The sequence below is a fragment of the Lynx canadensis genome, chromosome A2 (assembly GCF_007474595.2).
Source record: "Lynx canadensis isolate LIC74 chromosome A2, mLynCan4.pri.v2, whole genome shotgun sequence".
Classification (NCBI taxonomy): Eukaryota; Metazoa; Chordata; class Mammalia; order Carnivora; family Felidae; genus Lynx; species Lynx canadensis.
Genome location: NC_044304.2, coordinates 159,720,547 through 159,734,488, shown reverse-complemented (window position 1 = coordinate 159,734,488; position 13,942 = coordinate 159,720,547). Strand labels below are relative to the sequence as shown.

At 40.4% G+C, this 13,942-nt stretch overlaps 1 protein-coding gene across 1 annotated transcript in view; it reads right to left on the bottom strand.

Annotated features, from left to right (window-relative positions):
- Nucleotides 1-3,755, bottom strand: part of CNTNAP2 (contactin associated protein 2) — a 1,395,900-nt gene extending 1,392,145 nt beyond the window's left edge. Inside the window, 2 exon segments of the mRNA XM_032592507.1 lie at nucleotides 2,451-2,561; nucleotides 3,686-3,755. Of these exon segments, the coding sequence (XP_032448398.1) occupies nucleotides 2,451-2,561; nucleotides 3,686-3,755 (181 nt within the window).
- Between the last annotated feature and the right edge of the window lie 10,187 nt (nucleotides 3,756-13,942).

Here is a 13,942-nt window from a genome sequence, read left to right as displayed (position 1 = left end):
CACTAGGCATTTGGCCATGGTTTTTTTTTTTATTTTTATTTCATGCATCTTATTGTTGGTTATATCGTATTATTTGCATTTCCAAAGATGTTATATGCTTGAGATGACCTGACTTGTCCAGATTCTCTGGGTATAAAATTCATCAGTCCTATTCTCCCACAACCCTTTCTGAGGAAATATTTTGTGACTTTCTCTCATTCAAGTTGATCTCCCAATGTCAGGATACTTCCTTTACGGAATATTGCATCCTCTTGACATCTAGGAATGTATGTGATATTTCTTTTCTCTTGTAGATTTTGCCCCAAATTTACTAGCCTGCATCACAATTATTATTGGGTATGGCCAGTTTCTTGATTCATGATTTTATACATATATACATATAATATACATATATATATATATATATATATACACATACATACATACACATATACATACATATATATATACTGTTATATATATATTGTTTTATACATATATATATTGTTTTTCTTGTTTATCTTTAGTGACTTATGGAAAAGGAATGAATTAAAGGTCTCATTACTTGACATCTGTAAGCAAAATTTTTGATGAATTATAGTAACTTACCAACTCTCATGACCATCACCTGACAAAAATCATATTATAAAAGGAGCAGTTACATAAATGCAGAGAATAGACTGGTGGTTCCCAGGGGCGGGGGGCAGGGGTGGTGAATGAAAAGGGTGAAGAAGGTCAAAAGGTATCAATTTCTAATCATAAAATAAGTAAGTCAAGTTAACTATAGTTAGAAATACTGTGCAACATATTTCTAAGTTGCTAAGAGTAGATCTTAAGAGTCCTCATCATGGGAAAAAAAAGTAACTATACATGGCGAGAGATGTTAACTAGACTTGTTGCAGTGACCAATTTGCAATATATACGCGTATAAAATCATTATACTGTACACGCGAAACTAACATGTTTGATGTTAATTACACCACAATTAAAAAAAAAAACAATCTGGTCACTGCAAACAAAAGCAGCTAATTAATACTATTTTCCAAAACAGTATATATTTTAAAATTTGTATTCCTCCACTTTTGCTGGCGTATCTCTGACTTTTACCAAATCTCTTTACTAATCCAGGACTCTTCATACACCTGTGAAGTTCTGTATATATTACTACTTTTTTCTTACCTATTTTATTCTCCATTTTGGTCTTTCTGAATCTCTCTGATATCTCTTTCTCTCTTTTCTGATGTCCCTCTTTTTCTTCCTTCCCTTTCTTTTTTACTTCTCCTTTTGGGTTTTCCCCTATTCTCTTTTTTTTTTTTTTCACCTTTGCTTCTTTATGTTATTTTTTTCCTCCCTATTTCCTTCCCTCCCTCCCTTACCTCCTTCTTTCTATTTTTACTCACTTTTTTTTTTTATTAAATTGAGTGTGAAATGAGTTTAGTATTTCCTGTTTTAGTGAATAAAAATTATGGCCCTTGTGGGATGACTCACATTTATCCAAGAAAAGTTTTTCTTTCCTTTTTAAGTTGTCATTGATTGTTATTCATATCAGTCTTCCTTTGGAGCAAGAGATTTTTAAGGTGCTGTTCTCAATCATCATTTATTCTCTCTGGATTGCTGCCTACTTTGAAATTACCATTTACTAATTAATAGTATTACTTTAAAATCCCAAACTCAAATTTTAGTTGCAATTGTGTAACTATTTTTCATGTGGCTTTAATAACAAAATTAAATTCTGGGCACCGGGGGCAGAAAGTACCAAGGGTAATTTTTTATCCTATATTTTCAACAGATACTCTTTAGATATTACTAAAAATAGAAATAAAAATAGTGAATATAGTATTCTTTGATTCATCATATACACATTTGAAATCAATTCATTTTATTTTATTATTTCTTAATGTTTATTAAAAAAATATTTTTAATGTTTATTTATTTTTGAAGGAGAGAGAGACAGAGCATGGGCAGGGGAGGGGCAGAGAGAGAGGAAGACACAGAATCTGAAATGGGCTCCAGGCTCCGAGCTATCAGCACACAGTCCGACGGCAGGGCTCCAACTCATGAGTCACGAGATCATGACCGGGGCCGAATTCGGACACACTTAACTGACGGAGCCCTCGGGTACCCAGAAGTCAATTACCTTTAACTTTGGTCTAAATGATTCTCCAATGAACAAGAACTTCCTTAACTCATAATTTGTACATCATCTGGAACCCAGTACCACGTACAACTCTAAAAATTCCTCCTCCTTTATTTACCATCTCTTACTTCCGGCCCGAATTTTCCTCTATCACTCCCTGGCAGTGACTACAAAAGAGGTTTATAGTAGCTATGAGTTAACAGAAGTGGACAGAACGAAAGAGGTATCTGCTAATAGCCATCGCGCAATAAAATAGACGTCGGAAATGCAGTTTTAAATATGACGCGTTCTTTCTCCGCGCACGTATTGACGAAGGAGATGACATGTGCCTTACCTCCTCGCTTGTTGATCTTGGCATAGCCGGGAGAATAGCTCCCAGATGTGGAGGAGGAGCTGCTGAAAGCCCCATGGGGGAGTCCGGACACGAGTGGTTCGTCGCATTTTTCTGAAAAGAAGAGAAAAGAACAGAGAGATTACATATCTTTCGACGACGACGCGTGTGTTTTAGTCAAAATAGTGGTTGAATATAATACAAACATAAAAATCTGTGCAACCACATTTAGCAAGTGGTCAGAAGGGAGACAGTTCAACTGTGGTCATTTGAACACCCGAGTTTTAAGAGTTGGACCAAGGACAAAATGCTTTATGCGGAAGGGCCCCAGGGCAGACCTGCCATCTAGGAATCACGAGGAAAGGTGGTGATGCTGATTTAACAAGCTTTGGGAAGGCTGACAGCCTCTGGAAATCTTTAGGGATTTATTCGTTATAGGGATAGAGGATTAGAAACATTGATTGCAAACACAGAGATTGAACGAGGGAAGGCCAGGAGACATCCTACCACAGCTGAAAGGCTGAGAAATAGGTGTCACCCTGAAAAGTACTGCCATCTGGAAAACTAACCAGTTCCCATCATTCTAGACCAGTCAACTGCTTTGGAACCAAGCGACCCCTCATTTCCTTCCTTCACTTGGCTTCAGTGACCCTTAAGCTTTTGTTTTTCCTCCTTCCCCACTACTGCTTGCTTTCTGATTCCTTTCATGGATTGCTCTCATTTTCCTCATGCCTCAACGTTAAAGTGCCCAGGCCTCAGCTCTTGGATCTCCTCTCATTCTGCACCTGCTCTCCGGGAGACTGCATCAGGGGCTGCGCATTCTCATTCTGGAATACCCCAAATCCTACCCCCTCATATCACCTGGTCCAAGCAGCCACCAGTGGTCACTGTTGTGAAGGACCAGACAGTCTTCCTGCCTCCTCCCTTGCTTTTCTATCGTCCTGCACCCAGCAGCCTGAGGGACATTTGCACACCTAAGTGGCCAAGTGGCTTCTAGGCTCACGACATCCCCTGGCTTCTGCTCTCAATCTCTCAGAATAAAGTCTGAAGCCCCCAGTGGCCCACAGCAGCCGCAAGACTGGTCACATCTCTCTCTGGCATTCTTGTCCATTGCTGCCTACCACCAGAGCCCCCTGCCTCTCATTGCAACATCAGGCCAGCTCCTGCTGTGGCCTTTGCAATTATTCTTCCAGCTACCATGAGGCTCTTCCCTCTGGTCTCTCTGCTCACAACATCACCTTTCACCGCTGCGGACAGACTTCCGTAGTCTACCCAGCTAACGAGCATGATGCGACCATCGCTCTCCATACCTACTCCTTGCTTTCTGCTCCTTCATAGCTCTCAGAGCCACCACACATGTATGTTTTTACTCATTTAATTGTTTGGTTTCCTTTCTCTCCCACTAGACTGGAAGCTGTGTGGGAATCAAGTTTTTGATAGTTTGCCTAATGCTTACTCTCCAGTAACGTGAACCACACCTGGCACCTGGTACACACTCTAAAAACATTTGTAGGATGAATGAGTGAGTGAATGAATGACAAGAAGAGCCACCTAAACCCGAGAACCGCAGCGTCCCAAAACACACTGCTGACTTACAAGATGGCGCAACACCTCATCGTCAAGAGAGGTGGGTCTTAAATAGCCAACACATGTTTTTTACACATGCTCAGTTGTCTGTTTAATAAGACAGAGAGTTACACTACATATTCTAGAATGCTTGCTACCTCAGATCTTTATAAACAGAAGAAAACTTCAGCAACAGAAGGAATGAACTCGTTTTCTTGAAAAGTCACTCAAGTGGAGGGAAGTCCCAGTGATGCTGGAGAAATGAGTGATGACTCATTACCTCACCACTCAAGTGTGTACAAATCCGAAGTTAAAAATGAACATCTCCACCCTCGTAAAATATAGTTAGATTTCTTATTTTCCTTTGTTATACTGCAAGTGCCTCTGGGAAATATGGCATATGCATATGAATATATTCCCCCAGGAAGCTAAATGTAAAACAATGAAAAAATGAACATCAAATTTATTTATTTTTATTTTTTTTATTATTTTATTTTATTTTAATTATTTTATTTTATTTTATTTCAGAGAGACAGCGTGTGTGTATGCACATGCATGAGAGGGGGAGGGGCAGAGGGCGAGATAGTGTTAAACAGGCTCCACACTCAGCCACATGGGGGCTGGATCCCATGACTGACCCTGGGATTATGACCTGAATGAACCAAAATCAAGAGTCGGGACACTCAACTGATTGAGCCACCCAGGCGCCCCATAAAATTTATTTAAGGTTTCAGTTCACAAAGTGAAAATCTACAGTGAAGGATTTTGTATTAAATAAAAAAAAAATTTTGCTATTCAGTTTAGTTGCCAGGGAGCACAAATACAAAACCTTGATTTTGAATCTGCTGACTCTTTTGAGTCTAACTTTTTATGATCTTGGGACAAAAGTTTTGCATTTATCTGGAGTCATCCTTACTCCGAAATTTTCCCTTCTATTAGGAACGTGCTAACATTCATTCATGTCTGTCTCATTCATTCAAACGTGCACCCAAGTGCCTGTGCTGGGCCAGGGGCAGCAAATGCAGCCGCAGATAATATTGACAACATGCCTGTCACGGAATTTATGTTTTAGTGGAAACCAAAAACTAACTAAAACAAAAACGAAAAAATAGGTAAAAGCATAAAAGGTTATAGTATGAGACGGTGACGAATACTCTGGACACATTAAATATGGAAGAAGGGGCAGGTAGTTGGGGGGTACGGTAGAGGTTGAGAGCGGCTGTTTTTCGCTGCTTTGTCAAGGAAAGTCTCTTTGATTAGGTGACATCTGAGTAGTCATCTGAAGGAAATGAGGTGAACTCTTAGAAATCAATAAAACCACGGGGAGAAACGTCTTCCAGTCTAAACCTGCTCGATAGGGCAAGCTTATACCCGATAACGAGCGATGCATTTTCCAAAAGGGAATATTCAATGCGTAGAGTTGCGTTGAAAGTAATTAAAATGAAGTTAATGAATAATTGATTAAATGATCCATTAGCTAGTTGCAATTTAGAATTTAAATATAGCATTTATAAAACCTGAACATAGTGTATCCTTATTACATTTAAATATTTTTCACTTCCACCACAAATTGACCATCTTCGTATCAAATTTTAAATTTTTCACTAATTAAAAAAAAATCGTGAGGAGCCTCGGAGCCTGGAGCCTGCCTCGGATTCTGTGTTTTCCTCTCTCTCTCTGCCCTCCCCCGCTCATACTCTTTCAAAAATAAATAAACATTAAAAATTTTTTTTTAAAAAAAGAATGCTACATGTTCTGTATGTTCTCCTGGAAGGCTTTACTAACAAATACTAAGATCTCGATAAATGCCTTGTACCGTTCTGGCCACTTTAGGCAATAAAAAAATATAGCCCATTTCCCCATGAGTCCAATAATACATGGACCCACATGAAGTAACTAAGCAGGAAACAAGAGCATAATATCACTCTGTAATTCAGTGCTGAACAAAATATAATCAAGTACTGAAAGAAACAAATTTAAAACGCAGGGCTGTTGTTTAGCGAATTGCTTGCTATTGCTTGCTCCAACATAAATACGTGACCTTGAGTATGTCACTGACCTTCCTTTCTACAGATGACTCACTCATCATATGAGCACATTAGTTAAGTTTCTCTCAAACTCTAAGACTTTCAAGCACTTTCAAGTACAGGAGTCCACAAACTATGTCCTACAGGCCAAATGTGGCCCCTGGCTCACTTTTGTAAATAAAGTTTTATTGGAACACACCCAAGCCCTCTTCTTTATGTATTGTCTACGGCTGTTTTTAAATCCACAGCAGAATGTCACAAACAGAGACCATATAACCTCGCAAGCTAAAATATTTACTATCTAGGGGCGCCTGGGTGGCGCAGTCGGTTAAGCGTCCGACTTCAGCCAGGTCACGATCTCGCGGTCCGTGAGTTCGAGCCCCGCGTCGGGCTCTGGGCTGATGGCTCGGAGCCTGGAGCCTGTTTCCGATTCTGTGTCTCCCTCTCTCTCTGCCCCTCCCCCGTACATGCTCTGTCTCTCTCTGTCCCAAAAATAAATAAACGTTGAAAAAAAAAATTAAAAAAATAAAATAAAATAAAATATTTACTATCTGATTTTTGACAGAAAAAAAGTTTCCCAACCTCTGGTCTAGCATTAATAAATAGTCCAGGTATCCACAAAGAATGATTAATCATCACTTGTGGTATCAGGTAACATATAAATAATGACTATAACCTTAAGAATGAGGGAATGTAGATAGACAGAAAGAGGTTTAAGAAGATTCTAGAGAGAGGGAACAGCTCAAGCAAAATCACGGAGGCCACAACGGGCATCGAATTTCCCAGGATGGTTGCAGCAGCCCTGCTGTGCATGTACATAGCGTATACGGATTATTATGATGAACTCTCCATTTTTATTTCCAACTGTAATAATCGTTATTACATATTACTTATTCCAAAGAGCTTGCTTGTTGTGTTAGAATATGTGTCTTAATATTCTGCAGACATTAAATATTAGCAAATCAGGCAAATCCCTGGAGAAAGTTAGAATTTTTATAGGGGAGGAGGAGGAGTGGGGGGCGGTGGTTGCTAACATTGGAAATAATTTAGTATTATATCTTCTCATATTGGGATGTCTTCCAAAACTACGGCCACACAGCTATGGCAAATATTTGGTCTCCAGTGTATTCCTCTTCCAGGGAATCTTGGATGAAAACTAAAGAAGCAGATGGGCCTTGGGTTTTATTTTCACACAATTTCAGTCAATCCGGAAGTCAGACTAACTGGAGGAATTCTGTACTAATTCAAGCTGGAACAGAGGAGATTACCGGCAAATAAAGATCAAATGGCTGTTGCCCTTCACCTCGGAAAGCGTGGCTGAGAGGGACGGATCTGTATTGGCAAAGGGATATGGGCAGGAGTCTGCAAGGTCAAAGACCTTTAGAATGCATCTAACCGACATTAAAGATGGCATTCAAATGCATCTCTGATCGAAAGGAATATCAGAGAAAAAATAAATAGAAACAAAGATAAAAGTAATGTCGGGGAATTTTCACAACACAGTGTCTTTTAAAATTATAGCAATGAGGGGCGCCTGGGTGGCTCAGTCGTGAAAGCATCTGACTTCGGCTCAGGTCATGATCTCACGGTCCGTGGGTTCGAGCCCCGCGTCGGGCTCTGTGCTGACAACGGGGAGCCTGGAGCCAGCTTCGGATTCTGTGTCTCCCTCTCTCTCTGCCCCTGCCCCGCTCATGCTCTGTCTCCCTCTCTGTCTTGCAAAAACAAATAAAAATGTTAAAAATTTTTAAAAATAAAATAAAATCATAGCACTTAACATATACGTCTTCTATCACACATTTAGAAACATGAGCCTGCTGCACAGAACACAAGAACAACAAAGGACTCCAGAACCAGGGTTCTCAGGACGGAAACTCTACCAACATCCCCATTCCTACTTCACTGAAAACAAAAACAGGAACAAACAAACAAACAAACAAAGAAACGACTGTGAAAGGCTCATTGTCAGAGGAATACATCCCTGGGTGGACTCTTAAAGTCTGATGCCTTCAACTTCGAACTTTAGAAGCTGAAGCTACATTACCTCCGCCTGCAGATGTGTGCCCTGCCTCAGGTTTTATGACCCCTCCTCTCCACGGTCAGGACAAATTTAAGAGGCCAGCCGTCCGTCTGGCCTCCTCTCTCTCCAACCAATGCGCTTCTGCCTTGCTCCTTCTGGCCAAAACTACCTCGAATCACGAGCTGAATCACTGGGATCTGTACTCTCTCCGGCAGCCCCGGGAGTATCTCGGGTCCTTCCAGAGATGTTCTGTCTCCCCGTCACATTCACGTCAGGGGCCTGCGTCCCGTCGCAGGGCTCCAAGTCGGCCTCCGGCTCCTCAATTCCCTTGTGCCCTGTCTGCCCACCCACAGGCCTGACTGCTGCCAACGATCTTGTTCGCCGGCCTGAGTACGCAACTACCCGTGAAGCCACTTCGTGGGCACTGTGTCCGACCTACCGCTTGCTGTGCCGTCCCCTGATCCCATTTGCCCGACCTCCTAGACAACAGGCAGGCATCGGGGGAGACCCCATGAACAACTAAAGCATGCTCTCTCGTCTGGCCTCGTGGAGAGTTGCAGCATTTGAATGAGGAGGAGACTGAAGTCCCCACTCAGGCACTTCTTGGCTCATCACCGAGGTCAGTCTACCCCCTTCGGGGCTTCAGAGACTCTTAAGCAGCGTCGCTTTGCACACTGTGACCACGGAGAGACTTGTATGGGATCTAGCACACCTGTTTGTCAGAGGCTCTATTCCCAGGACTGTGATTCCTTTTTTTTTTTCTTCCCATTTCCTTTTCAATAAAGAAAGAAAGAGAGAAAGAGGAAAAGAAAGAGAGAAAAGAAGGAAGAGAGGGAGGGGGAAAAGGCACACGGTGCGAACGATAACCTTAAAGATATTTCTTTTTTTTTTTCCAACGTTTATTTATTTTTGGGACAGAGAGAGACAGAGCATGAACGGGGGAGGGGCAGAGAGAGAGGGAGACACAGAATCGGAAACAGGCTCCAGGCTCTGAGCCATCAGCCCAGAGCCGGACGCGGGGCTCAAACTCACGGACCGCGAGATCGTGACCTGAGTCGAAGTCGGACGCTTAACCGACTGTGCCACCCAGGCGCCCCTGAAGATGTTTCTTAACAGCTGTGCCACACAGCACTCTTTTTACTTCCCATAAATTTGGGCAGCTGATTACAGAAGTATTTTGTTTTGATGCACTTAGAAACGTGGCGTTTTGTCTTTCATCAGCGGGCATTACTTTAACAGGCCCCAGGTTTTTCACCTCGGGATTTTGCTAACTTTGGCATTCTGTTAAGAAGCAAGACACAAACTTACATCATTCCATATGTCGTCTGTGGAAATCTCAGACCCCGATTACTTCTCTTTATAGAAACGGCGTCATCATATCTGGAGGCTAAGCTTTGTTTAACAACTTATGTAATATTCAAAGACTATTACTTCTTAATACAATATTCTCTTTCAGTGTTTTTTTTCGTAAATTTTGTTTACATAGTTGAGGTCCACTGTTTTTTAACTTAGCGCTGTCTAATAAATATTTTCTTGGGGTAGATATTTAATGTGTTGCCTGTCACAGAAATACTCAATGATTACTGTTGATATTCACTTATTTACAGATTTTGGTATAATGGTCTCTACTGTACCTCGCTCATGGGAGTCCAATTTGCTTTCAGAGATATTATTAGGTTGAAGTTTCCCTAATAGCACAAAAGAGAGAAGACGCTGTGCACAGACAAAAGATCCAGATTTTATTTCCAGCAGTGAATTTGAACGACTTAATTCAATTCCCTCTTACCCACCGTCTCCTCGGTTTTTCCATTATTTCAAAAGTTCTTTCCCAGTTTTGAATCAGTTGTTCTATGATTTTCAAATCATGGCAAGAGAGATTATGTGGTTAGGAAATCAGTGTCATAGGAGTACAGTGGAAAAATATTTGCTCTTCCTTTGGGCAAAACACCTTTGACTCTAACCCATCCCTTACTTTATATATTTTCGCTTAAACTATATTTTCTTCCATTTGTTTCATAGTTCACACACTGCTTTGTGTACCTATTGCTCTGGCTTCCCTTGTCTACTCTCTGTTACTGAAAATAAGATCCATTATTTTCCTGATCCTATAAAATTCCACACAAAACAGAGAAAGAAAGGACTCTCATAATCCACAGAAGTAATCACTATTACTAGTTTTCACAGACAGACACACACACACACACACACACACACACACACACAGCATTTAATATCAAAGATATGTATACAGAAACAAGAACATTTAAAATCTGGTCTCGAGCATACTTTTTTACTCAATAATTACAGACATTCCCAGACAAATATGTTCTCATTGTTATATATTCATTTTGTAAAAAATATTTTATTATTATTTAGGATCTACATAGCAGAATTAAGTTGTTTTGCAAGGAAAAGGGTGCGAGAATACATGAGTGTTAGATCATTGGTAAAAACTTTATAAACTGAGAACTGTTTTTCCAGACCATCTATACAAGAATGATTTGGTTGTTACCTACTGCAAAAGGACTATGATGGACAGCAGTCACGAAGGGAAATACAATTAGCTTGTCATCAAGTGCTAATTTAGGAGAAAGCTAAGGATAATCAAACTGGACTGAAGTCAACGGAGTGGACATATCAGACACGCAGTGAAAATCAGTAGGCGAAAAAACGGAAACCTATCTCGCCCTCTTTTTCTTCTCACTGAATCCCTCCTGTGTACTCCCCAATGGAAGTGAGTCCATTTACTTTTTGCTTATTTTCCATTCAATGTGACAAAGCCCAGTGGGCTGCCATATGCATTATAGTACCTTTGGCTGAGTGAGGCAGTTGTCTCCTCTTCTACCTCAATCTTTGCCATTTGGGCCCCCATCAGTATTGTACGGTAGAGACCATTATACCAAAAGCAGTAAATAAATGAATAGCAACACTTATCATTTATTGAGTATTTATGTGACAGGCGACACATTAAATATTTTGAGACAACTATTTCACTGAGTTATTACAGTAGGCTTTTGACATAGGTAGCATTTCTATTTTACAGATGAGGATGCTTGAGAGCTCACAACTAAAGAATATTGGGCCTAGAACAAAAACGGAGTTGGGCCTGATGGCAAGGCTTAATGCTTTTGAGGTCCACATTTCAAGGACACGCCGCCTCTCAACTCACTTCAGATAAGATCTATGTTCCGTTGAGTTTATTCCTGGGCTATGCAGATATCCTAATAATATTGCAATGGTCAGATTTTTCTCATCGTCTCTCGCATTGATCCCAGGAATGTCTTGGTGTAAGACCTCAGTATTTATTGGAAACTTATTTCCTGCTTCAACCTTTATCTCCCTAAAATCTATTTTCTTCAGAGTTGCCGGATGGATCTTTTAAAAATAGGGATCAGATTAAGCCATGCCCTGACAACTTCCCAATGGCTTCCCCTCACATTTAGTATGAAATCCAAACTCTGAGGAAGCCTTTGATGGCCTGCCCCTCAGGCATCTCAGGTGTTACTTTATTTTGCTCTTTTCCTCTGTGTCAGGAAGCTAGTTTAGCTTCACTCTTTTTCCTCCCTTCTGGACACACTCAGCACACTCCAGCTCGAGGTTCTTGCTAGCCTTTCTGCCCCCTGGCTAAAATTCTCTTTACCACATCTAAAGAAGGCTGGCCCCACTCCCTTCTGGCCTCAATTCGAACAACACCTCTTCTTTTTCTGTTCAGTTCATCGAAATTACCCAATTCAACTGCTACCCTCATAGCTTCCAGATATGACTTTCTATTTGATCACACTATTTTGTTGTGTTCATGGCAACAATCACAATCTAACATTACGCTTAGTTATTTATTTTTTAAATTTGCTTATTACTTTTCTTGCTGACTGGGACTATAAATACCATGAGAATAGGGTATGTGTCTATCTCATGGAGGCTCTATTCCCGGGGCCTAAAAACCTGGCACGCAGCACAGAAAGACTCGGCGAGCGAGTGAAGTACTTACAATGATAGGAAATAAATACCTCTAAAAGTGGAGGCAAAATAGTTCCTAGTTTTGGCCCCTGAAAGGTATTCGTTTTATCGAGCTAAGGGACAGTTTTGCATTTTTCCATTTGAAAAAATGCAGACAGTTAGCTTCACACCATGAAGTTATGCACAGACCTTCCTCGCCGCATCCCACATAAGAAAAGATCGTCACTCTCATCTTTACCAACTTAAAATGACTTGTAGGTTGGAAACCCTGGAATTATACAGAGGGTTTGTCTACATCATCAGTATATACCTCCAGAACTTTTAAAATATCTTGGCTCCACCAAATGGATTTTGGGGGAGTGGAAGCCATTGGCTTTTCTAGGTTAGCCTCTTTACGACTATCTTTTACTTTATTTTCAGAAGAACATAAGACTTTTGGTAGTTCTAATATAACGTTCTAATCCTGTTATCATTGAAAATCTACTGTGATAAGTATTTGTTTATATCTCGATCTCCTTTCTTTTTTTTTTTTAATTTTTTTTTTCAACGTTTTTATTATTTATTTTTGGGACAGAGAGAGACAGAGCATGAAGGGGGGGGGGGGGCAGAGAGAGAGGGAGTCACAGAGTCGGAAACAGGCTCCAGGCTCTGAGCCATCAGCCCAGAGCCCGACGCGGGGCTCGAACTCACGGACCGCGAGATCGTGACCTGGCTGAAGTCGGACGCTTAACCGACTGCGCCACCCAGGCGCCCCTCGATCTCCTTTCCATAGGCGGGTCTCTTTTGAAAGGAAGGGGAGTTTTCACATTCTCCATGTGTTGAATACAGAGCACAGAGTGGGTATTCTTCATAAACTTAAAAAAAAATATTGAACGCAATCAGCATCATAGCTTCTGACATGAATAAATTCATGCTTTTATCATAAAAAAAATCAGATCAAATTTCTTTCCTTTTCCTCTTTGTCGGTCCAATAGCTGTGCTCAGAAAAAGATTTTAAATAGTATAGCTAGACCATCAGTCACGTTTGCAAAAATCATGGTTGTAAATCAAACTGGAAATTGTCCGGTCTGCATGTACCAAGGGCGAATTACTTTGAGACTTGTAGTTCAAATTTTGCTGGACATTTAACAGCTGCAGCATATTTCTGACAGATGGTATAACAGATGAATCAGTTTCAAATTATCTACTGAACTGTTACATACTAGAAAAAAATAGATTTGTGAGGCTTTTTAAAAAATAAGTTAAACTTTTTGTCTCCTCTAAATTGATCTTCTAATTTTACAGAAGTAAATCCCATCACGCAAATAATAAAAAAATCCATTTTTACCCCTTATGCAGTCTAGAAAATTTTTGAAAATTTAATTCATATTACTTCATGCAAAAAAAAAAAAAGGAAATGGTATTTGAAAACAGAATCAACTATTTGCCCTAGAACCGGGCAGAAGTTTAATCTCTAAAACAATGATGACACTGGCCTTTCTTCACTCAAATGCTACAGTCTCCTAAGAAGGCAGAGCTACCTTTTGCACTTTTAATAAACCGACAATTTGAACAGTGTCAAGGTCAATTGCAGCATGACTAAATGCACTTGAGCCCTCTTAAAGCCTTCATTGACAATCTTCCTACGGATGAGGCTCTTTTGGATTGCGTTTGTTGGTCCACTGGCAAATGGCTCATTTTTTGCCTCTCTGGTTTCATTAACTGGTTAATTCAAATACAGTGTTGAACAATGAGATGCATTGTACTTACTGACAACGAGTCCGTCTCCTAGACTAATTAACCACTTTTACTTTTAAATAATTGACTACAGTACTATAGATAGACATCCTAAAATGGTCCTGGCTCAAGTCACTTTAGATTAGATCATGGGCTCAATTGGCACAAAGTAAACAGTGGAGCACTGAAGAGTCAATAAAGTGAGGCTGTAG